This window comes from Topomyia yanbarensis, chromosome 3 (assembly GCF_030247195.1).
Source record: "Topomyia yanbarensis strain Yona2022 chromosome 3, ASM3024719v1, whole genome shotgun sequence".
NCBI lineage: Eukaryota > Metazoa > Arthropoda > Insecta > Diptera > Culicidae > Topomyia > Topomyia yanbarensis.
In genome coordinates, this window is record NC_080672.1 from 99,226,661 (window position 1) to 99,250,215 (window position 23,555).

The 23,555-nt window shown below is 36.0% G+C and overlaps 1 protein-coding gene across 21 annotated transcripts in view; it reads left to right on the forward strand.

Moving 5' to 3' along the window:
• Nucleotides 1-23,555, forward strand: part of LOC131691630 (probable phospholipid-transporting ATPase IA) — a 256,852-nt gene that overhangs the window by 222,250 nt on the left and 11,047 nt on the right. For 11 of the 21 annotated variants that reach the window (XM_058978175.1, XM_058978168.1, XM_058978171.1 and 8 more), the window contains one exon: nucleotides 18,393-18,487. The exons of 1 other annotated variant lie outside the window; for it this stretch is intronic. In XM_058978175.1, coding sequence (XP_058834158.1) covers nucleotides 18,393-18,487 — 95 coding nt within the window. Of the gene's footprint in view, nucleotides 1-5,903; nucleotides 6,797-6,831; nucleotides 6,943-17,229; nucleotides 17,262-18,392; nucleotides 18,491-23,555 lie in introns of those variants that run through there. 9 more of the 21 variants (XR_009305814.1, XR_009305818.1, XR_009305817.1 and 6 more) reach the window with 6 other exon arrangements.

Consider the following 23,555-nt stretch of genomic DNA (forward strand, 5'->3'; position numbering starts at 1 on the left):
AGCATACCAAGAGGCTTGTCCGGCTTCGAGTTATGCGTGCTTCTAGAAGTATCCCTTGGTGGAATACCAAACTTGTTCGACTCAAACGGTTATGTAGAAGAGCTTGGAATCGCAGATGCAGGGACAGGTCGGAGGCATTTAAGTCGATTCGCGAAAATAAGTGACATACTTTTTTGATGTAGAATACATTTAAGCTTTCAAGGTTCAAATTTTCACGTTTCAAAATATCGGCGCGTCAATTTTTCAACGTCAATAATTTTCGTTGTACTGAACGGATTGTTTAAGGTTTTTCACTGTAAGACTGAAAATAGTTAGGTGAGACTGAAAATAGTTACGAGAGCTTTCTCTCGGCTTAAGTGGTCGTTAAATCCGAGACGAGATCTCCTCTGTTATCCTAAAGAGACACATCGAAGCTTTGGTTACTCCAGTTGTACAGTACTTAAGTGACGAACAACACGGCTTCACGTCATACTGTATCTAACATGCTACGTTTAATATCCTACATAACAGAGAGCATGGAACGCTGCACTCAAACCAACGTCGATAAGATAAACCACGATATTTCAATAGCAATAATGGAGAGTTTTGGAATAAATGGTAGTGTTTTGCAGTGCTTTCGATCCGACCACACAAACTGAGAGATTGCGGTTGTCATAGGAGATTGCCAGGCCCCTACATTCACTTCTGTGCTAGGTGTACGCTTTACGCATAATTGTCCCATGTGTATAGGGAATCCCATAGCACATGTGACAGTTATGCGTATAGCGACAGTATACCTCAAGGTAGCCAGTTGCGAACGTTGATGTCCCAAGTAACAATTGAAGTTTTATAGTTTTATAGCACGCTACAAGTGCAATCTAAGTGTTATCAGTGGCTATAAAACTATCATAAAACCACGATTGTTACTAGGGGTTTCTGCTATACTTCAATGATGTACATCTAGTTCTGAAGATTCCACGCAAGAGATCTCGAGATGGTTTGTCTAATTCATTCGATTGATGATTGCAGAAGTGACACCCGAATTTTATCTTTTCAAATTTTTCATATTTTCGGCAAAGTTTTAGCAAATATCATTACAAAAAAAATTGCTGAAGACCCCAAGTGTCCTTTTCTTAAACTGATTGAAATATCAAGCATTTTTTACAAAAAACGCTACAACGGTTGTTGTATTTCCTTTCCAAAAAGCTGAAGAAACAGATGCAGCTGTCAAAATTAATCTTTTAGAATAGCGTTTCCACAAATATACACTAGGGTGGGGCATTGTTATATGGAAAAATGTAATCATAGCCACATCAACCGAGCACAACACTTTTTTGGTTCCTTTTGGGGTCCCAAACAACTGTGCAAAATTTGGGGTCGATTGGTGTTGACCCGGCGTAGCGCATTGCGTTTGAAATTTGTATGAAGATTAGTATGGGAAAACCTACATTTTTGCATTTTTAATCCTACAAACTACAATTCTTCCTTTAGTATGCAAACAAATAGATAGAAGTGTAGTCCAGGATACAACAACTTTGCCGAAGGATGTATGGTGTTAGAATGTCTCTAAGCCATGTTATAGCTGTTCAAAGTTCGATACATCGAATTAAATGCCAAAAATCATTTTTATTGCCAACACTGCGGGTGTACCAATGGTATTTCATATAGCATTCCAAAATAACATTATATATTTTAGTTTTACCACATTGATATGTTTGGATGAATTAATCAAAAGCCTTAGCTCAATTTCATGAGCGTAGGTAGTTGAGCAATAGAGCGTAGTGAGGGGGGATGGGGGGAGGCTTTAATATGTAGAAATTGGAACTGAAATGCTGTCGAGTTGGAATGTTCAGATGAATTATTTCAAAACAATTACACAATGTCCTACGCATAATAGTAACGATGAAAAAAACATACTGTATCGCTTTGCCTTGACTTTTACTTTGGGACCCCAAAAGGAACCAAAAAAGTGCTGTGCTGAAAAAACGATCATTTTGCCCCACCCTAATATACATCTGGTTTCACGCGTTTTTGCAAGGTCTTTTAAGCGTATTCCGCGTAAAAAAAACCGCGTTAATTGGAAAATCCGCGTAAAAAACCGCGTTAATTCGAAAATCCGCGTAAAAGAAAACCCTCAGCAAAAGAAATTTTTTGTAAGTTTTTTTGTGCGGATTTCACAAAAATATTCCTTTTGAATGCAAAAGACTTAGAAGATTATCGGAAAGATGGTAGAGACGGGCCTGGAAGAATTCTTACGGCTCGCACCTCAACAGTATGGGTATTTTCGGAACGGTCTTGACGAGTAGGTGCCAGAAATTGATTTTTGACGCCATTTTGAAATGCAAGATGGCGGCTTCCGGTTTAGCGAAATTCGCTATAACTCAGAAATTCTTCCGGACTTCCGGCTTAAAGAAATTCTTATGTGTATTTTCGGAACAGTCTTGACGAGTAGTAGACAAAGGTCGATGTTTGACGTCATTTTGAAATTCTAGAATGTCCCGCATAAAAAATCTGCTCGATCATCCAAAACATTCTCGCATATAAAATCTAATCATAAACCAGCGAAATGCAAAATATTTTTATGTGTTCATCTAGAAAAGTGCGGTGAGATTGGAAGTGCGAAGGGAAAAAGAAAGATGTGCTGTGAGTTGGGGGTTTGAATTGATGAAAATTAAACACATTGCTAAATTCAAGTAAATTCAACTGTTTAATTAAAACTATTTGTACTACAACTTCAACTTCCAAAAATCTCCTGATTGATTGAGTATAGCAAATTTCAGTAAACCGGAAGTCCACCTTGGATTTCAAAATAGCGTCAAAAATCAATTTCTGGCCCCTACTCGTCAAGATCATTTAGAAAATACCCATATTCATTGGGTTATAGCGAATTTCGCTAAACCGAAAGTCATCTTGGATTTCAAAATGGCGTCAAAAATCAATTTCTGAAACCTAGTGGTCTAGTCCATTCCAGAAATGCCCATGTTGCATGGGTTATAGCGAATTTCGCGAAACCGGAAGTCGCCATCTTGGATTTCAAAATGGCGTCAAAAATCAATCCCTGGCACCTACGCATCAATACCATTCCGAAAATATCCATATTGATTGGATAATAGCGAATTTCACTAAACCGGAAGTCGCCATTTCGGATTTCAAAATGGCGTCAAACATAAGTTTCTGGCACTTACTCGTCAATTCCATTCCGAAAATATTCATATTGTTGAGATGCGGGTCATAAGGAGTCTTCCAGACCCGTCTCTACCATCTTTTCAAAAATCTTCTAAGTCTTATGCATTAAATTGGACTTAAAATATTTTTTTGCAAAAACCATGTTAATTGTAAAATCCGCGCAAAAAAACTGCAAAAATTCTTCTAAGTTCTTTGCATTCAAAAGAACTAAGAATTTTTCCAGGAAAAAGTCTTAAGTCTTTTGCATTCAAATATTTTTGCGAATGCAAAAAAAGTCTTTTGCTAAGGGTTTTTTGCAAGGATTTTCGAATTCAAATGGTTTTTTACGCGGATTTTCCAATCAACGCGGTTTTTTAAGCGGTTCGTATCCCCGCGTAAAAAACCTGAGTGTAGTCAGAAAATCTTCGGGGTTCGAATTACCCCCACGATCTTAACAGCCCCGGGTTCTCCTCTACTGATTACGAAAGAGCCTAACTAGTTGTAAAAGGACCTAACTGTTTTAAAAGGGCCTAACTCGTTCAAAAGGGCCTAACTAGTTATATACTCATTATACAAGGATTATAAAGGATTATTATATTGTAACTGATTATAAATGAATTGTAAAGGCAACGCAACACCTGCTCGATGAATTAATCGAAACTACAACTGCTTTAAGCTCAACTTTCCCATAATTTATATAAAGGGCCAATCTGATTTTACATTGATCAAGGAAGCCAATCCGGTTATCAAATTAGATTTCACTTATTTCTTCGGTGCAATATCCAACCTGAAAAGTATTTACTTGTGCGGGGTGTCCAAGTAGAAAAAAGCCCAACCAAACGAAATAAAAAAGTATAAAGCTTCGTTTGCAATTTTCTCAATGTTTACGTTTGACAGTTAAGCTCTTTTAAAATGTTTAGCTACAAATGTTACTAGAGATCCATTGTAACAAAGAATTAAACAAGTGCCCTCCGTTGTAACCTTAGCTCCAGAACGGTGTGCCTTCACGCACCAAGGTCTGTTCAAAACGATCAATTGGAAGACCCGAAGCGGATTTTGGAAGTAATGGTCTCCTATGAAAACCGTCTTTTTCATGACAATAAGAAATTTGACTTCCGTACATTTGCGCTTGCAATGACACTTGGGCAGATTACTTTTTACCATTCCTTTCTATCAACATACTTGGCATTACTCAATCCATTGGTTTTGGTTTTGGAAAAGTAATTTCTTTCAACAATTCTTAAAAAAATTAAAACTTTTTGAGCGACTTAGTGGAATGTCACAATCAAACCTCTTAAGACGAATTTCTTCCGTTTACTTCCATTGCTTTCAATGCTTTTCGCCATCAAACAACAGATACTAATATTTCGACTATGAGGTATAGTTTTCGTCAGTATTCTTATCAGTTAGTCGGATCAGCCAGCAATTGTCTTTTATTACTATTGTAGTGCCATTAAACAGGAGACATCTGTCTTAAGAGGGTTATTTTCGTCTCTCTCCGCCAGGATAGGAAACTCGCAAATAATAAAACATACTTAAAGAAGAAAGACCTGCTGAAATTTTGGGTTTGTAAGAATAATGCTAATGTTACCGATAAAATTAATATGCTTACGCAAACGAAACTGCCTTATGAATCAACGTTCACGTTGGAGAGCATTGAGTTCTACAAGATGACGACACGAATGAACTCATGATGAATGTAGTTTCATGTTTGACAATTCTCGGTGGTTTGTTTACTTTGTCAGTTGCGTGAGTGCGACTGCAACGGGTGCTCATCTGTTACATTGGAACTCACGTAACTTCCATGTAAACAAACCACCGAGAATTGTCAAACGAAGTTCATCCGGCTTATTTTGTAGGGTGATATCTGTTGGTGTAAAACCTAATTTGCACATCTAGTAGAATGAAATGATAGGTATGAAACCGTGTTGTCAGCAGATTTTGAAGTTATTTTAATAATGTTAACGTGTTCCATGTATCAACCTGCCCTGATCGTTGAAGTTTCGGAATCGCCGAAGATGTTCTATACAAATACAAGAAGATAAAAACCGTCTGTTTTTATTCTCACTTGATTCGGTTGCATTTCCCCATGCAAGATAGGTTAACCTAGTAATTAAAATGAATTGAGCAAGACGATAATAACAAAGCAATTATAAGAAAACAAAGGAAATAGTTTTAACGTATCACAAACAATAACCTAATCTAATCCCCAATATCATCAAATAACTCATCATAAGTCTTGTCGGTGGTAGAGTCATCCGCTATATCTTTTCCATAGGAAGCATGAAGCATTTATTCGGTTGCCTTCGGCACACAATAATTACACACAAGTTTTTTTTATTCCAATTTATTCGTTTTTGCAGTATTTGAAAAAAATATCGCTTTCGATAAATTGTTATGTTCAAAAATTGTTTCTCAATACAATTACATTGAAAACATTCTCTTTTCTACACGTGTGTGGGTGTTTTGCACCTGCTGCTAATTGTTTATAGATTTTATAAAAATATAATCTAGAAAAAAATAATACTCTAGAATCAGCTTTCCGTTTTTGTTTTGACTTTCGATCGATTTCTTTGGCCTTTCCAATATCCGGATCATTATTCTCTGGTGGAATTTACATGTCGTTTATTTTGTTCTTTTCTTTCTTTCTTATGTTTTAAAAAACATAAAAAATCACCACCGAAACACGCTGTGCACCTCTTCCATTGAAATGCAAAAAAAAACAAACTCATCTCTCGTGGCCCCCCTCATGCATGTAGAAGTCTCGTGAAGACACTTACCTGGCGACGAAGGAATTCGGTGGCCCCGCAACCTGCTTGGAACCATAACAGTGTCAGTGTGACCGAGCTACACATCTAACCGTGTGGCGCTTACTTCCCAAACAAACGACGGTTTCAAAAACAGTATTAGCGAGTGCAGAGTCGAGTATAGTGTACAATAGATCAATTTGTAACTATCTCACTAAAAAAAGTAGGGAAAGCTAGTGTAGATGAGCTGTCATCAAAAGGAAATAAAGTTCTTGTGTAATCCAATGTAACGAATCCGCCCAATATATTGTGCTAACTGATATATAAAGAACGGATAGAAAAATAGGCAATTTAAAATTTTGTGATAATTAGGATAGGATAAACGCATTATTCATCGCAGTCACGAGTGCAATAAGTGAAAGCATTCCATAATATTTTTTATACTTAAATGATATCCTATGATCGTATTCATCATGGAAAATGTGTGTTACTGTGCGACAGTTTGTTATTTGTTTTTTACTCTGTAATAAAACGAACATTAACTCTATTGTATAAATAACAACCACCGATAAAGAATGTCAAAAGCAGTTTGTCATAATCTCTACAAAAGATTCTCACTACACTTCTTCTGTTCCGGTCAGTGTTTTGTTCTAACTTAACGTATGTTCGTTTAATAACCTGTAAATAACTGATGAATATATCAAATTAATTGAACTAGGAAGGTGCTAGAGATTCGCTTTGTGTCCAATCATGTCTCCGGTGATCCTGGGAAGCCCAAAAATGTAGCCTTTCAGACCTATAAAACATACGCTGAAAAACTGATACCATTGAATTGGTTTACTTATCGCCAGGTGAAGGGTTTCTATGTTGCGCGAAAAAGCGCGTCAGTCATCGCGCATAATGATTGATGAATGTCGTCCGCATTATATATTCTTCACAGGTTGTATTCCACCTTTACCCTGCTGGAGCCGATTAGTACAGACGATAGTTATCCGATATAGAAGATGGTGTTCTGTGCGGTGTGGAAGGAGTTAGCTTTCCAACAGGAAAGGTAATAATGATAGGATTAAATTACTCGTGGACCTCGCATCAATCACACTCGAATATGGTGGTTACAATAAACGCTAGATACTGTAGAGCGCTATTTTGCAGAAAGCTAGAATGTTTTGAAGATGAGAAAAAAGTCCTTCCCTTAGTTGTATGGTACATTCTGTAAAATTTTTATTTTATCTATTTTTAGTTTTTTATCTATTTTTAGTTCAATAATATAAGCAACACTACGTACACCTAAGATTTCCCCAGTGCAAATAATGCATTACAGAATATCGTGCATATTCCGAATTAGAATAATGCCTTCGTTGAATTGTAGGCCAAATATAGCTTTGGCATTGTACCTACCAATACATGCTACACAAATATGTCTCATTGGTGTTTTACGAACTTTTATCAACATACACAGGGACGCTGTTTTATCTGCAAACGACTCAATTTTGTACATGCTATGCCCTGGTACACATGTAACCTTTACACTAGTATGCGTGTGAAATACGCGGCGAGCCGTCCCACGGCGAAATTGATATATAGGTTCCGTGAACATGTATGAATATTTTTAGAACACTGGTCACTTATACATACGAATGCACATTTGTACAAGTGAAAGTGTGCTTTGCATGTCTATTAGTGCAGGGTTATTTCAATAGCAATACTCTGATAACTTTGAATTCCAATTATGGGATTGTGTAGGCTTCTACGGTGTAATAGCAGCATAATTCCTTTTTTGATTCGGACCAATAATCCTTTATATGCATTGTACCAGCTATAATGCATATTTCGCATTAGAGTCATACTTATTAGTTTGTAAATCATATGGCTCGCATTTTGGGTGTAGTGGTCTATCCCTCTACACTTGCGCATATGTCAATAGCTTGTGTCATCACTTATGCGACCACAGTCCTATATAAAAATACATTTAAACTGTCAGGTATTGGCAACTACGTCAAAACCTAAAAAGATTAATTAATTGTTTATTTCGAACGGCTGGTTCGCTCCCGTCATATTTCTGTTAACTGGGCAAGGGACCAGAAATCGACAGTCTCCATTAGCTCTGATACCAGCCGAAGTACGATGGGTAATGAACTAAAATCAGATATCAGACGATAATAAAGCCTTGGCATCTAGCGAGGAAATTAAATAGATCAAATATGTTGGGTGGCAGTGGTACGATCCCTGTTGCCACATGCGTTCTTTCTGGGATGTTATCGTAGCCGAGGGATAGCATAAGCGTTTGTGCATTGGGCCGGAATCCCAAGGGTTGCAGGTTCGAATCCTGCCTCTGGGAGGAAATTCGTTTAACTCACCTATTCAATCTCTTTCCCCCGTTTGATACCGCCAAAAGAGTCTATTTATTGTACAATCGAAGTTATAGACCGTTATTTGTTAATGACCCCTTAAAACCTTTTTTTGTAATATACCTTTTTAAATATCGTGGATAAAGCTCCAGCATGTTCCAGAAAGTTGTTCGTCTTATCTAGATACCTATCTTTCCAGAAGATATCATTGATCGATCTCTTGTGGCTTCCAAGTTATTGCGTAATTTTTGATAAAATTAGCAAAAATTTCAAAAATACAAAAGTGTACTAACTTTTGAACGAGCGAAAACGGGCAGCTAGTATAGTTGTAATTGGAAGAGCTACATCAACACTATAAAATACAACGGATTTCAGTTGTCTATAATTGTCTCTAGTAGATGATTTAAAAAAAACTATTGTTTTTCAAAAAAGGTTCAATATATTTCATGACTAGAATAACTTGATAGAATACATGAAACTCGTAGAAATGATAGTTGAAAAGATATTTAAAATAGAAAATTTGAAGATCATCTAAATATAATGAGCTATAACTTCTAAAGCAAATAAAGAGGAGACTTAGTGTGTTCAATAAAGATATTCGCGAAAGCGATTTCCACGATAAAACACTGTGCACTCGTACTTGCACATTGTGCATTAGAAACAATGAACAGTCTTCCTTATTCCTACTGTAAGGAAGACCGCATGAATAAAAAATGAGTGAAATTCAAAAGCAATAAGTGGCTCAACTTCAAATTAATATAGTTCCAGTTAATTTGAAATTCTGTAAAGTATGCCACTCTTTTCGCGAAAAAGAACATTTAGGCGTAGGGCAAATAGTGCTATGGATTATACAAAGTGAAGAAGAAAAAGTGAGCTAAGTTCGTGATATTTTTAAGAAACAAATTTTATTCGAAAAAGTGAAAGACAATTTGTTGGTAGTACTAAACCAAGTTGCATTTAAAGGAAATATTTAAAATATTCGGAGTATGACCCTCCCACGAAACGAGGTTTTTTTTGCAAAGACTTAAGGAGAACCGCTCAACTGAAACCAAAAAAGCAAAAAATATTGAGGAAAAATCTATTCTGGTGTACTTAAACGGTTCGGTTTCAATTAAATAAAAAATCTAGTTATCAAAAAAAATCGATTTATGGAGAGCTCAAAAATTCAAACGAAAATTCATTGCAAAAAATCAACATTTTTTGGATAAAAAAAACGTTTAGGTACACGAGAATGTAAATACGAATAATTAAAAAACATGAAAATCGGTTCAATAGTTTTTGAGATACAGTGAAGACCCGTTTTTATCAGCCCCTTAGTGAATTTTAGGCTGATAAAACGGGAGCATTGACAAAATCGGGACATATATTTTTCTTTCTTTTTAAGAAACCAAGGCTCTTAAAATATTCTTCTTCAGTCTCTAAATATAGCCTCATAACCTTTCCTGATTATTAGTTTAAATTTCCCTTAAGGGGGTCTGGTAGTGCAAAATTTAAATAAAATATTAAAAAATTTGCATATTTCGGATCTCCAAGATATAAAAAATATACTCAAGAAAGGATTTACTCGAATTCAACTTGATTCGTCTGCAAGAGCCCATCAAACTACCAACTGTTAATTTTTATATGGGTCTTCACTGTATCACGTTCATCGCAACGGTACTTTTCAAAAAAAAACTCCATTTCAAGATAATTGTGTTTAAAGTTTTGTGTTAACTTCATTCGTAGATGAAACCAGTGCGACTATAACGTTAAAAATCTAGAAGAAATTTCGCAAATATTTTCGAAAGTGTGTACTTTCAGAACATGCAATAAATTTGTATTTTTTCTATTTTAGATCCTCAACTTTGTACCTCAATAGACGTCTTCTCTCTAGTAATTTCTAGGATTTAATTAAACATATGAAAGGGCACTTGTAACAAAAATTGCGCTTGTAGTGTTCTAAAATGTTAATTAAGATGTATTCAGTTTCATCATGTGAGAAATAAAACATTGATTCGAACTTCTTTGAAAAATGCGTGTTCAACCACAGCAAAAATCGAGCACTTTACCAAATAGACTTGTCTAACAATAATAAAATCTCTTTGTTTACTTTCTTTTTTGATAATTAGGGGCCCTCACAAAACTTTCCAATACTTTACTTGTGTAAATTGAATGGTGATTGTTTTGGCTAGCTTATCATGCAAAGAGTTCAGGGGTAAACGTAAAAATGTCTGCATAATTAACAGAAGATAAGGTAAACAATGAGAGTCTTCAATTGTTAGATACGTCTTTTTTGAAAAAGTACTGCCGGGACTTCTGATCAGATTCTGTAGAGCCACCTCGTCCAATTTGTTCGCCGCGGAAAGCCAGTTTTCTTTAAGCTGGTTCTCACTTCCAATTGTTCTGTTGAACACATTTTAAACAAAAGGTTTTGTCGAGTTAGAGGAAGGCCATATTCAAAACACGAAAGACAAAGTTTTTCGTTTCAATTTCACTGTTATGTTGACATAGTGTAGATGGAATGCTAAGTTATAAGTGTGTTAGGTTTTTTAAATTTTCTTCCTTGGCCTTTAGTGCAGTGCTTCTCAATTCGGTCATTAAGCCATATGCTGTTTTTGATTAAGATACGTAATCAAACTTTTTTTCGCTTTTTTGTACACAAAATTACATTAAATTATTTTATAAAATTGAATTATCGCGACCACACCTTCCATTAAACTACCTTGATCCTTATCCTTTTTGCTGGAATAACTGTCAAAAATGCTAACTTATGTGAATGAATTCACTGTCAAGGAAGATCAATAGCAAACGAGAACGTGTTTACATTATTTTTTAAACAAATTAAAAATGATTCTGAAGTTTTAAAGGTTGACCATATATATTGTTATATTTGGAAAGATGACCCAATTGGGTGGCGGCATACCACTCCGTAGCCTTTTCCACAATGATAGGATGCAACAATAGTACAAAACAGCCCGAAATAATCGCTTTGCTTCAGGAAAGGTGGCAGACCCTCGTTCACGTAAGCTTCTTGGTTGACAGTCCCGGTTTCGATGATGTCACTTTTCAAGCACGGGTACAGATAGCCTGCCAAACCAGATATTCTTTAGCGAACTTTGACAGTTTCATATGATTGAAAACGTCTCGCTCCCCTTCCAATTACCATATAAAACTAAGTCCATAGAAGTCTGCTTTGACGTAGATTTCGTCATTCATTACCACGCAATTGTAGGTCAATATCGTCATGTACAACCTCCGGGATCGAACTTTGGCCATTTTTTCGTTTGTTCATCGTCGTGATTTCGAGTCACTATTTTCTTAAAAGTTGACAGTTGGGTTCGTTTTTCAGTTCAATGCAAGACACTCCTAGCTTGTATGCGTCTTTTAGGGCAAAGAGGTTGGGGTTCGGCGTGGAACCGCTGGCCACTTTATGCCGATGCTGCCAATTCCGAATTTCTATTTATCCCCGATTCGGGATTTTTATCAGTTGATAAACGTTCTCCGAACCCTTTTATTACATCGATGACGATTAATTGGTCCACTTTTCACAATTTTGTTAATTCGGGTTCGGGTTCGAACCAAATTTTGATACGTTGCTACTTTTCTTTTGACGCCATTGATAACTGAAAAAGGAATGTAAAAATGAAAAGAGAGGCATTATTCTGCACGCACCCACTCACAAAATTAGGAATGCTAAAGTAACAACGTTAAGGTCACCGACAAAACTAACATTCTGAGTAAAATCAGGTTTAAATTCCTTACACGATGTAACTGGATTATATAAATGATCCGTTTCAGGAACGGGTGGAGCAATTTACCCAAAATCAAGTGCCACTGTATTTTTTCGAATGTTTTTATATGTAACTATAGTGAAATACCTTCGTTTAGTCTTCTACTGCTAATTGAATATCATTGGAATGAAAATTAGTGGATAACAAACCGAAGAATTGAAGAGGTTTTTGAAAAACTGGATATATACTCAAGAAATCCTACTTTTGGGTTTTTGTCGTTAGAATTTGTTAGAATTTAGTTAATTAAAAATCCATATTATAACTCATTTCCTTTTAAACTAGACTAATTTTTAAAATTTTTAATGACGCTGGATTTTTATTTAAAAATAGCGATTCATGGTCGGAGAATATATGACTTGGTGGTATCCAACGGGGAAAAACGATCGGAAATGGTGAGTAAAGCTAAGCAATCATGTGAAAAAAATTCCCCCCAGAGGCGAGATACGATGGGTAATGAACTAAAAATTAGACATCAGACGATAATAAAAACCCGGGCCTTGGTATCTAGCGGGGAAATTAAATAGATCAAATGTGTTGGTTGGGGTGATCAGCTGTCGTCGTTGTGTGTGATTCTCGCTTTGCAGGCAGGGTACGATCACCGTCGCCAGTGGGATAATCATGTGTTATTTCTGGGATGTCACCATACCCAGGGATAGCATAAGGGTTAGTGCATTGGTCCGCAGTCTCAAAGGTTGCGAGTTCGTATCTCGCCTCTGGGGGGAATTTTTTTCACATGATTGCTTAGCTTCACTCACCATTTCCGATCGTTTTTCCCCGTTGGATACCACCAAGTCCTAAATAAGGTATTGGCACTTAAGTCAAAAGACCAAAAATTGAATTATTAGGAGAATATATTCTACAGCTTCGAAAATATTTTGGAAATGCATATTCTATTTGTCTGATTGAACACCTGTTTAAGATACATTCTTTGCATTTGCGAGATTGTTTATGATTTGTTTTATTATATTATTTTACACCTCAATATGTTAAACATGACGTTCAGTTAGTCTGCCTTCTCTCGCGTCATCGCCCACTTAAATATAGTCATCGCTACTGAAATATTGTTAGCGATCTGATGTGCTTGTTTGTTTCTTGTTCTTATGACCCGTTATTCTCTATCTGTCTTCATCGTAGTTTGCTTTTTCCTTCTGATGCTGCTTGTTTGTTTGGAGGAACTAGGCGCAATCATTGTTACTTCGCTGTTGGTACAGTTTCGAGATATACACTCCTGTCCTTGTTTACGAAGAATGTGAGATTCGAACGTAAGTGGTTCCTATTTTCGTTTACGACAGCAAAATGAAATGGGCTTACTATTCGTTCGAACAAATCTCGCATTCGACGCAAACAATAATAAAGATGAAGGTATCAGTTATTGGTTGGTTGTAAGATTGTGTTTTAGCAGCAGATGTCGAATGCTGTCGGTCTTGATTTATTTTTCCTAGCGACTTCCCATGGCTCTTTGTAGTGTGTCGTCTGCTTATCGAATTATTTCAATCTGGGAAAGGAGGCTTGAGGGATGCCCCAGAGGCAAACGGTCGATTGTACCTGCATTAGCGTCCACCTACAACTCCAAGCAAAAATAGTGATTATTGCGAAAATCTATGGAATGATGGGTAAAATCAGCTAAATCTTTATGGCCATGGTCCGGGACTACCGGCTTATTTTTAGTACCGAAATATCGGTACTGAATAAAAATAAGTACAGAAGGAAGTATGTGCCATTTTTGATGAAGAACAAATCTAAACTTTCAAAATATTGGCCAATAACGTAACGTCTTAAGTTTAACGTAAGTCAGTTTGAGTTTTGAAATACAGTTTTTAATTTTTTTATGTAAAAAGTCTTAGAGTTCTTATAACATGGCCACCCATAAACTCCACCATATAACCCTTTAAAAAGACCATAAATGTGTTCCGCGCTAAGCTTTGCAACTATCAAAACACCATAAAATGGTCTCAATAAGCCATAATCATGGTGTTTTCATTGGGTTGTTTTCAACTTGACGACACCATTCTCAACAACATATGAAGCTTGTTGCAACAAATTAAAAAATGTGCCAACGCAAATACCAGTGATAACCATCACCGAAACCATATGTAGGAGATCCAAGCCCATTGAGGTTCCTCAACCAGCCATCCCCGACAACATTCCATAAAAGCGGCGAGAGCACATCATTTTGAGGGCATCCGCCGACACTTAGTCTTCTAATATCTACTTGTCCTAATGATGAGAACAGATGTCGGTTGTTAAGCATTGCGTGTATCCTGTATCCAGTGTTTCGAAAATGGATTCGAAAGACACGTTATCAAACGCATTTTTAATATCTATCAAAACTTCTAAGCTTGATTGCTTCTGCAAAAAAAGCTTTCACAATATCTGTCTATAACAGTCCATCTAGTGTAACAGGGTGGTAGTAGACTTTCCACGTGACATGCATGTTGCATTACACGATGCGGGTTGAATTTTATAATTATTTGCTGCCCTGCTAATGGAATTTTTAAATAGAACTAGAATGAAGCTGTTTTAATTGTGAATTATACGGAGAAAATCTTTCAAGCGCCTCGATTCGGTTGTCAGTTCTATGACAAAATGCCCAAGATTCAGAACTCAGGACAATCTTCGATCATGGCTCCGTACAGCCTGGAAGGTGTGTTCAAAAAGACAGTTGAGTACTTCATCTTCGTTAAACGAGTATTCGTCATTTACAGTTCTAATTGAACCGACATCAAAGTCTTTCGATTTTGAAAGTAACTTATTTGATCTACTCGCCTTGTTGAGACTTGAGACCAGTGCAGTAAAATTTCATTTCATTCAATCGAAACTGAATGAACGCAGTCAATCAGTCGTCTACGGTAGCATTCATATTCATTTAACGCATCAGTTGCTGTTGATCTGAAGCTCAGTTCGTGGCACTTCACTCATCGATGCTTTCAAATGAGTTGCAATTCATATTCAACCTCCTTCGTTTGATCCTCCTCTGGTTTTCTGGTGGTAGAAACTAAACAGGCAAAAACGTCAAATGACCAGAACCTGTTATTCATTTGACAGTGAACTCTGAGTGACTCAAACGAAGACGGCAGCAGAACTCAATTGATATAGTGGTGGTATGCTTACAGTGAAAGACTCGCAGTTTCACTTGAAACGAATATTTTCGTTTGAAATTGATATTTTACCGCACTGCTTGAGACATGTGTGCAAAGGTTTTTCTCTTCGCAGAGAAGATCAAAAAAACGTTACGGTATGCTTTGTGAGCCGATATAAATGCCTCCGACCTGTCTTTGCTTCCGCTTGCAATCTAGCTCAACAAAACCTTTTAAGTACAGCCCGGTCTTCTTTCAACCAAAGGGTAGTTCATCTAGAAACACGCATAACTCGAAGCGGACAAGTCTCTTGGTATGTTGTTAAATACTATGAATGAGTTTGTTCCACTAACGGTCATATCCAAGTAACTTGGAAATTTAATCATTGAACGTTTAACTGATCCAAGATGATATATTTAGGATCAGATAACGACAGTTTGAGCTCGTTCGGTACGAGTCAGTTTGCCAAATTCTGTGTAATACTGTCGGCGCAGAGAGTTACAGCTAACACCTCTTTCCTGCTAAATCGGTCTAGGTCAGTGTAGTTCCAGTTCTTTCTCTCTCTCTCTCTCTCTCTCTCTCTCTCTTTCTCTTCCTCTCTCCCCCTTTCTCTGTCTTTAAGCTTATGAAGTACATGGTATTGACTAGTCACCAATAACATTTCAGCCGTCGTCTGCGGTTTCTGGTTATTCCTGTTTTTGTTGAACATACTTCGATAAAATAAATAATATGAAATGTACTGTAAAACGTGATAATATTGTGGGTAATTCTTTACAACTTTAAATTTTCCAATATTTGATAATAAAAAGCTTCACCCGATTCCCCTGAATCCTGCGATATGATTGAACCAAGACGTATTCTGCATTTACCTTTTATATACACGATCGATTTTTTTGTTTCAGTTACACTTACATATTATGTGAAGACTAATAAATGTATTCGTGAAATGTTTGTTTTAAAAACGCAGCTCGCCTTGTAAAGAATACACCTTACCGGACGCTCAATTTGTCTTACCAAAATTGTGTTAGATAACTGTTATTTAATTTTAGTAAAATAAGTACTCGAACTAAAATCCGTTGCTAGATAGGTAAACTTATGATAACAAAACAAAATGTGTATTCAAATTTGAAATTTTAAATAATAAATCGGAGGTTTTAAAAAAATATAATACCTACTTCTTGTGTGGCCAATAAACTTAAAACTTTCAAAATAAACACGAAATTTCCTTAGTTCAAGACTCTTCCTAATCTCTCTGTCTCCGGGGAAATCCTCCTAAAACCCATCTCGCACAGATATGCAGCACTTAGTGATTTGATTTGTCTCGTACAGTTGAATTAGTTATAGAAATGCGTTTCGACTTCGTCTCATCAGAATCCGGCGCTAACTTAGAGCCGAATCTCAGGAAGAAATATAGCTTAGTTTTCCGCAGTTTGTATATCATTGAAAATTTCCAAGCATTATTAAACCTAAATTAAAGATAAAGAAAAACATCTCTACTCTGTGCCTGATTTGAGTCTTCGACTAGAACCCAGTGTGTAGTTGACTTCATGTTAGGATAGGTACAAGGTCCGTCAATTGAGTACTTAATTTAACAATTATCTTTACTAAACGTTTAATATTTATACGCTACCGCTATCTGGGTTAATTGCTATAATAATGCAAATGTTTGGTTTGGCGATAAATAAACCATTAATCAAATAGATACTAAAAAGTGGAATGATCCGTGGTGAACGATTTAGTTATTTTTACATTAGAATATAGTGTTTGAAACGTTGTAATGATTTGTGTAGACTAGGATGACTTTTTCCCTATTAGTTTCTTTCTATCGCATCAGTAGTATTTATGATTGTAGTAGTACTTTACAATTTGTTTTATTTTTTAAATAGTCGCAATTAAAATTTCGTATTTTTAATGTCTAAACCTTTATGACAGTCCCAATGCAGACGCCATAATGAATGTTTCTGATCCCTGAACTAATTTAAAAAATAGAACTTCCCTTTAGTAATTCTGCCTTCAATATCCTCCAAGTATTAATATACTGCATTGAAATAAAAACAATTCACACACACCATCTATCACCGAAAAAACGTACATTCCCGTTCAGAAAAACACCCTTAACTTTGAATTTTTCGATTTTCTTCAGAACTATGCATGCCCTTGGATCAATAATCAGGTGTAAGTAAACACTACCAATGGTGACTCGCGGATAGTACAAACAAACCGGCCAAAACCCAAAATTTAGCTAAAGACAACACCAACACCACACAACCCAAGTGCTCAATAATAAAAAAACAGATGCTCAATTAGATAGTTAATTCGTAATTTCGCCAGTCATGAGTGAAACGAAAATTGGTTTTGATGGTCACCATTAGTAAAATAGTTTTGTACTCGAAAATACTTTCACAAAAAATAGAAAAAAACAATAAAAAAGTGTACATAAAACACATGAATTTGTATAGAACCGCACATTACCAACTCACTCATATCCACCAATCACTCAACCAATAAAAAGTAACAGTAATGTAAAACACTATGTACTATGTCTGCTCTCGTAAATATTTTTAGTTATTCACAAAAATCGCTTTTCGCTTTTCTGTACCTGAATATATAAATTGGTGTTTGCTGTCCTAAATCGAAAATATTCGCACTGCTCTTTCTCTCTCTGTCCTACCGTATTTCAAAGCACAATTTGTACATACACGAAAAACCAAACATATGTCATTGTTGCTCATTTTAGTTAAAATAAATGTGTGTGTCACAAACGCTACAGCAAAATACTTTGCGAGGCCAACTTATCAGAAAAAATTAAAATATATGTTTATATTTTGTTTACATTTTTTGTATATATATCCGGGTTGATGAGTTGTTTTGCATTCGTTTCTCCTAGTTTTGTTATTAAATCAGGAGTTTATTTTTAGTCAAAACTAACAGCATCAAACCATTATTTCGAAACCTCTCCGCAGAGGTTCTTTTTTGTTGTTTTTAAGTTTTTCCCAGTATACTATTTTCGTACTAAATCTGCATATGTATATTTGTTTGATTTTTTTTGTTTTAAAAATCTATCCTTCCCGTATCTGAGAAAAACCTACGATCATAGCAGAAAGAAAATAAAGTGTAGTATGCCAAGTATTTTACCATCTATCCTCCAACAAACAAAAACAAGAAACGACCCAAAACATATCTAAAAACCACATTGTACCTAAATATCGCCATAATAAAAAAAAAACAAAATGAAACACTCCCGAGTAAACGACAATAAAATTGAAATTCGCTCCGGCCTCTTCAAACCCAACCCCCCTTTTGCAGATTAACCGAAACCGCCCGCCTACTAAAGCGAAACGTACGAAGAGTCTTTACCGGCCGGTCGCACACAACCGAAACTAAAGAACTAGAACTGAAGCGTGAGTACCCCATATACAACCAACTATGCGAGTGTGAGTCTATTTATATATAATGTACAGGATTGCTGTGATTTATCACCATTTTTTTGGTTTGTTTTATTTTTGCAAGAAACTTTGCATTGTTTAGGCTAACAGTCAATTGTAGATTAAGACCAAGTGGGTAAATTCTACAAAGTGTGGCAACGTTTGCCTCGGGTAGATATTATTATGAAAATTGTTTAGATGGTATTGTGAAAACCAGCGAAACACTCGTTATCTCAATCGTTTATTTGCCATGTATCTGTCAGCGTCATTCCAATCCAGTACGAGATCTGTCAACAGTACTGAATTCGTGGGAAATCTCGGCGAACCCTTCTCGATCGACGGCCATTGACAAGTTTCATGCTAGATTAAAGATTAAATGACAGATGTCGTGTCTTTGTACCAGATATTCAGCATTTTTAGTGTTTGCGGCAAACATTGAATGTTTGATTCATGGATAGAGAAAGTGAAACTTGATGACGTAAGAACTCTGCGTGTAAAAAAAAATTATTCCTACGTAATCTGTAACTATTTCCTGATTATCGTTTTACTACCTACGCCTTGTAGAATTTACCTAATTTATTTGAAAGCTCTGTTCCATACTAGACAACGGCAGACATAACATAACCTATACTAACAACTGTTTTAGTTGGGCTTTGTTTCGTTGAGTTTAAGTTTTCTTCCGTTGAATATTGACATTTTCCTTGACTTCGTTTTTTTTCTGTTGTTTCTAATGATTTTAAACAAATGGATTAGTTTTGTTTTCCTTTTATCAATAGTTTATGTTTCTGTGAATTTAACTAGATATATGTTGTTTTTATTTGCTTCTGCTGCTAAAAGTAAATTTTATTCAGCATAGACATGTGGTATTGCAGTTTCTTTATATATTTATGTTAGTTTGGAAATGTTTAGAAATAGTTTACATTCCATCCATCCATCTACATTCCGCTGTAAACCGTGGTGAGCTTAATTTCCAGCTAGTGTAGTTCGTGGGCTTTGGAAATCGTATCATTGCTCTAGGTTTTAGCTGACCTAACATACAGGGTGAACACGAAATTATTGCGACACAGTTTATTTACTTGCAAATCTGGATGTATTCGTCGAATAAAAAAAATAGAATTTAAAGTTCAGTTTTATAATTGCTTCGGGTCGTTTATTGGATCAATTGTCAGCTGTGGACACTTTCGCTTCACGTCGTCCACAAGAAATTGAACAGTCAAATCCGGATTTTTTTCATTTTTATACCTCCTTTAACGTTCTTTAGGTGAACAAAAATAAGAATGTACGTATCAGTTTTCCACATAATTGAACCGATTTTGGATGTTCCGCATTACGCTTTCGATGCTGATTCCGGCGATAGTATAATGTTTCTTATAATACTGAACAAGTGACAATGTGGTTAATCATTGAAACTGATTCCAAAGTTTTGTAATATTCTTGAAAGCTTATGTAAAATCCCATCTAAAATGATATTGATACTATGATTCAAATACTGGATTCTACATGAAAATCAACCGGAACATCCGTAGAGCTGTCTAATTCAACAATTTAGTACCAGAATTCTGCAGTTTTTTCGAAAATATTTATTCACGTTGCATTGACATTCTAGTTCCGAGTGAAAAATTGACCGTATTGGTCACATAATTTTCTAATATTTTGAAGTCATTGGCACGAAACTTTTTTCAAAATTTATATTTGCAGTTTTCTTTTGTTTCGATACTAGATTTTGATGTTTCATGCTAAAAGTTTGCTTTTTCGAAACAATAAACATTTTCTACTTAGTTTAATGAGACAATAAAGATGATCATTTTTATTGCAGCTCTACTTATTGAACATCCCTAATTTTCCATACAAACTTTGGTTTTAAACTGCGAAGCACCGTCCTATTTTTTTTTAATTCTTCACCACGGTTTTTTTGGGACCCTAAACTTCGGGTACTTTTCTTTTTTTCTGCTCTCCGATCTAGTGGCGAACAGTGTAATTACTGGTGATGAAATGTGTAGTGCTGTGATCGACAACAGTTCGAGTAGTAAAAATTTATCTTCAGCATCAACGTCCAGTTACTATGAATCTATCCCGCCTTATACTGGAAGGAAATGCTTTCAATGCTTTGGCTCATGAACAGTATTTCCTTCAAGGAAACTTTTTTGTTGGAAAGTTACTTAACACCGTCTTTGTCGCTTACAACAAAAATATTATGACGAACCGAACCTGAAATGCCTCGTGCGAGTATACTTGCGAAAAGTGCTGTTGACGCATGTGTTATATTTGACCTCACAACTCGCGTTATTTGTGATTGCACAGCGAACATTAATATCAGCCAGTCTACTGTTCGGAATCACCTTCTGCTGATTTCAAAAAAGGTGTTATAGTTGTGGCAAAAATGGACCTCCATTCATAATTTGCAATGATTCATATGCCCATTGCATCATTAAAGGTAGCTCAGAAATAAATTTGAGGGCACATCATTGATGGAATACTCCAGCAGAACTAATCTGCATATGCAGTATACACTCATTGTAGTAAATCAACCAACATTTGCACGATCGGTCAGGGAAGAGGTGTTAGATGAAACTCTCTGCTCTGACAGTATTACGCAAAAGTTCGCAAGCTAGCTCGCACTGAACGAGTTCGAAGAGTCGTTGTCTGATCGTAAATAGATCATTATTGCTAATTTTAACGTCTCCATAGATATCGTCACATATCGTAATCCCAAATCTACGAACTGGGACCCCTACGAGAAGGGCTTGACGACTAAACTTTCTGGGTATACCCATCGATTCAATTTCAAGTGACTTGGATAATGTCAGGGTTAAGACTAACTTACTCATAGTAGCAGTATACCCAAGGGGCTTGCTTGCTTCCAGTTATGCATACATGCCCCTAGGTGGAACCCCTAAATTGCTAAAATCACAGACGCAGAGACGGGTTAGAGGTATTCTAGTCGGCTCGCAAAGATTACAGTCACTTTCGAAATCGAAATCAGTTCGATTAGAACTGCTAATGGTGAATATGGTCGGACGAAGAAGAAATACTCAACTGCCTTTATGACGCATGCTTACCAGGCTGTACGGAGTCATCACACACGATTGCCCCTGAGATCTTTTCAGGTCGTTCTAAATCTTAGGAATTTGATCGTACAATATGACAACCGAAGCGATCGAATGGGTGCTTGAAAGTTTTGCTCCCAAGCAGTTTCCGAGTAATGGATAAAACACACGAATATGGAGAACGTGCCAATCGGGTCCATTTATTCGTGATTCCTAATTGTATTGATTTATAAGCAGTAATGGACCTCATATCTCACTAGATGTTCAAATGAGTTCTATAGATAGAAATTCTTTGTCCTCTCCATTTTGAAAGCTTAAACTATACTGAAAGAGTAAAAATTTTACACAATGGAGATTATAAACCGACACTGAATACATGATTTAAAAAAAATGATAGCCTAAAATTATGGTAGAGAAAAGCTAAACATTTGAACTAAATTAATGTTGCTTGTTTCAAAAAATAAATGGTTCGGCTCGGTTGATTTGTTGAACTACAATTTATTTTCCGTTTTAGTTACACCTATTCTGAGACACCCTATTAATTTCACCAATGATAGTGCTTATTGTGATGATAATTTCTCTTCGCTATCCACAGGTACAAATTGCGTGCCAAATAAGGCATTTCGTTTGAATTTTGAACTTGTGATCCAATGTCATACATCTTTTGCATTAATGGCACGAAAATATAGCTCTCGCATACACGTTTCTCTGGAAATACCATGTGTAGTAGTTTGGATGTGTAAAATGGGTAACCCAATGGTTTTCACCCGGTCATCCTAGAAGGTGAATTATACCCCTCATCGCACACCCCTGTTAAAATCCAGAAAACCTGTCTATGTCAAACAAAATTGACTGGAGTTAGATTGCCTTTTTTTTTATATGAGAAAGGCAAAAATGTGCTAAATCAATTAAATCCAAAAAAGTCAATTTTCACCAAAAATGTTTTTCGAGATTACATCAAATCTCGACGTTTCATGCATTCCAAAGACATTTGGTATTAAAATTACAAATTTAATTTTTATATTTTTCTGAGTGTGTTCTTTGAACATTTTTCAGTTCCTGTTTATATGGAATGAAGAATCGTCGTAGGTGACAAATGTGGTCAAAGCAACTTTGGTTAGTCATTTTTGGTATAGACTGGGATTCAAGTAATTTTGCACCCATGCTAATAAGTTTTGCATCATGGTGGTACCCGTTTATAAGTAATATCGCTTCCTGGCTCCACTCTTCAACTCGTAACTCCGGAACCGAAACTTCGGTCGACAAAATATTCAATAGCAGCCGATGGGAAGGTTGTACCTTTCACTTGAGACTTTCAGAGTGTAAAAATGTAAAAATGTTGCACTCTCCAAGGCGAACAGCTCAACTGAAATAAAAAAGCAAAAAAAAAATAAGAAAAATATGTTGTGGTGTACTTCAACGGTTAGGTTTCCCAAATACAAAATTAACTGGCAAAAAACAGATTTTTGAGGTGCTTCGAAAAATTTCGATTTTTTGCGCATAAACTTTGTATATACCTTGTTAAACCATTCACCGCGGGAGACAACGGAAAAAACAATTCGTTTTTATTGTACTGAACCTACATCCATCTAAATGCTAATATTTCATAATGGTGAATGAAACATCTATTTATTGTGAAGCTGACGGTTGATAGCATCGCTTCGAACATTCGGGTTAAATTGTTTCTTATTGGAGATAATTTAATGTGTCAATTTGCTTTTATGCATTTCTGTCATCAGTACATCACTAGAATATTATGTATCATGGATCGCAGTATTTTTTTGAAAATTGAAAATAAAATGCGATGAAAGAGTACTCCAGAATATTATTAACCAGAGTTACAGTTATTCAAATTCATTGAATGAAAATTGATCATATTCAGCCGCATTCATTTTCAATATTCAGTGACGCAGCTGAAAACGTCAAGCGAACAAACCGGCCCATGCATCCATGCAGATTTTCATTCGTCTCCGATTATTACACGAAGTAAACGTACA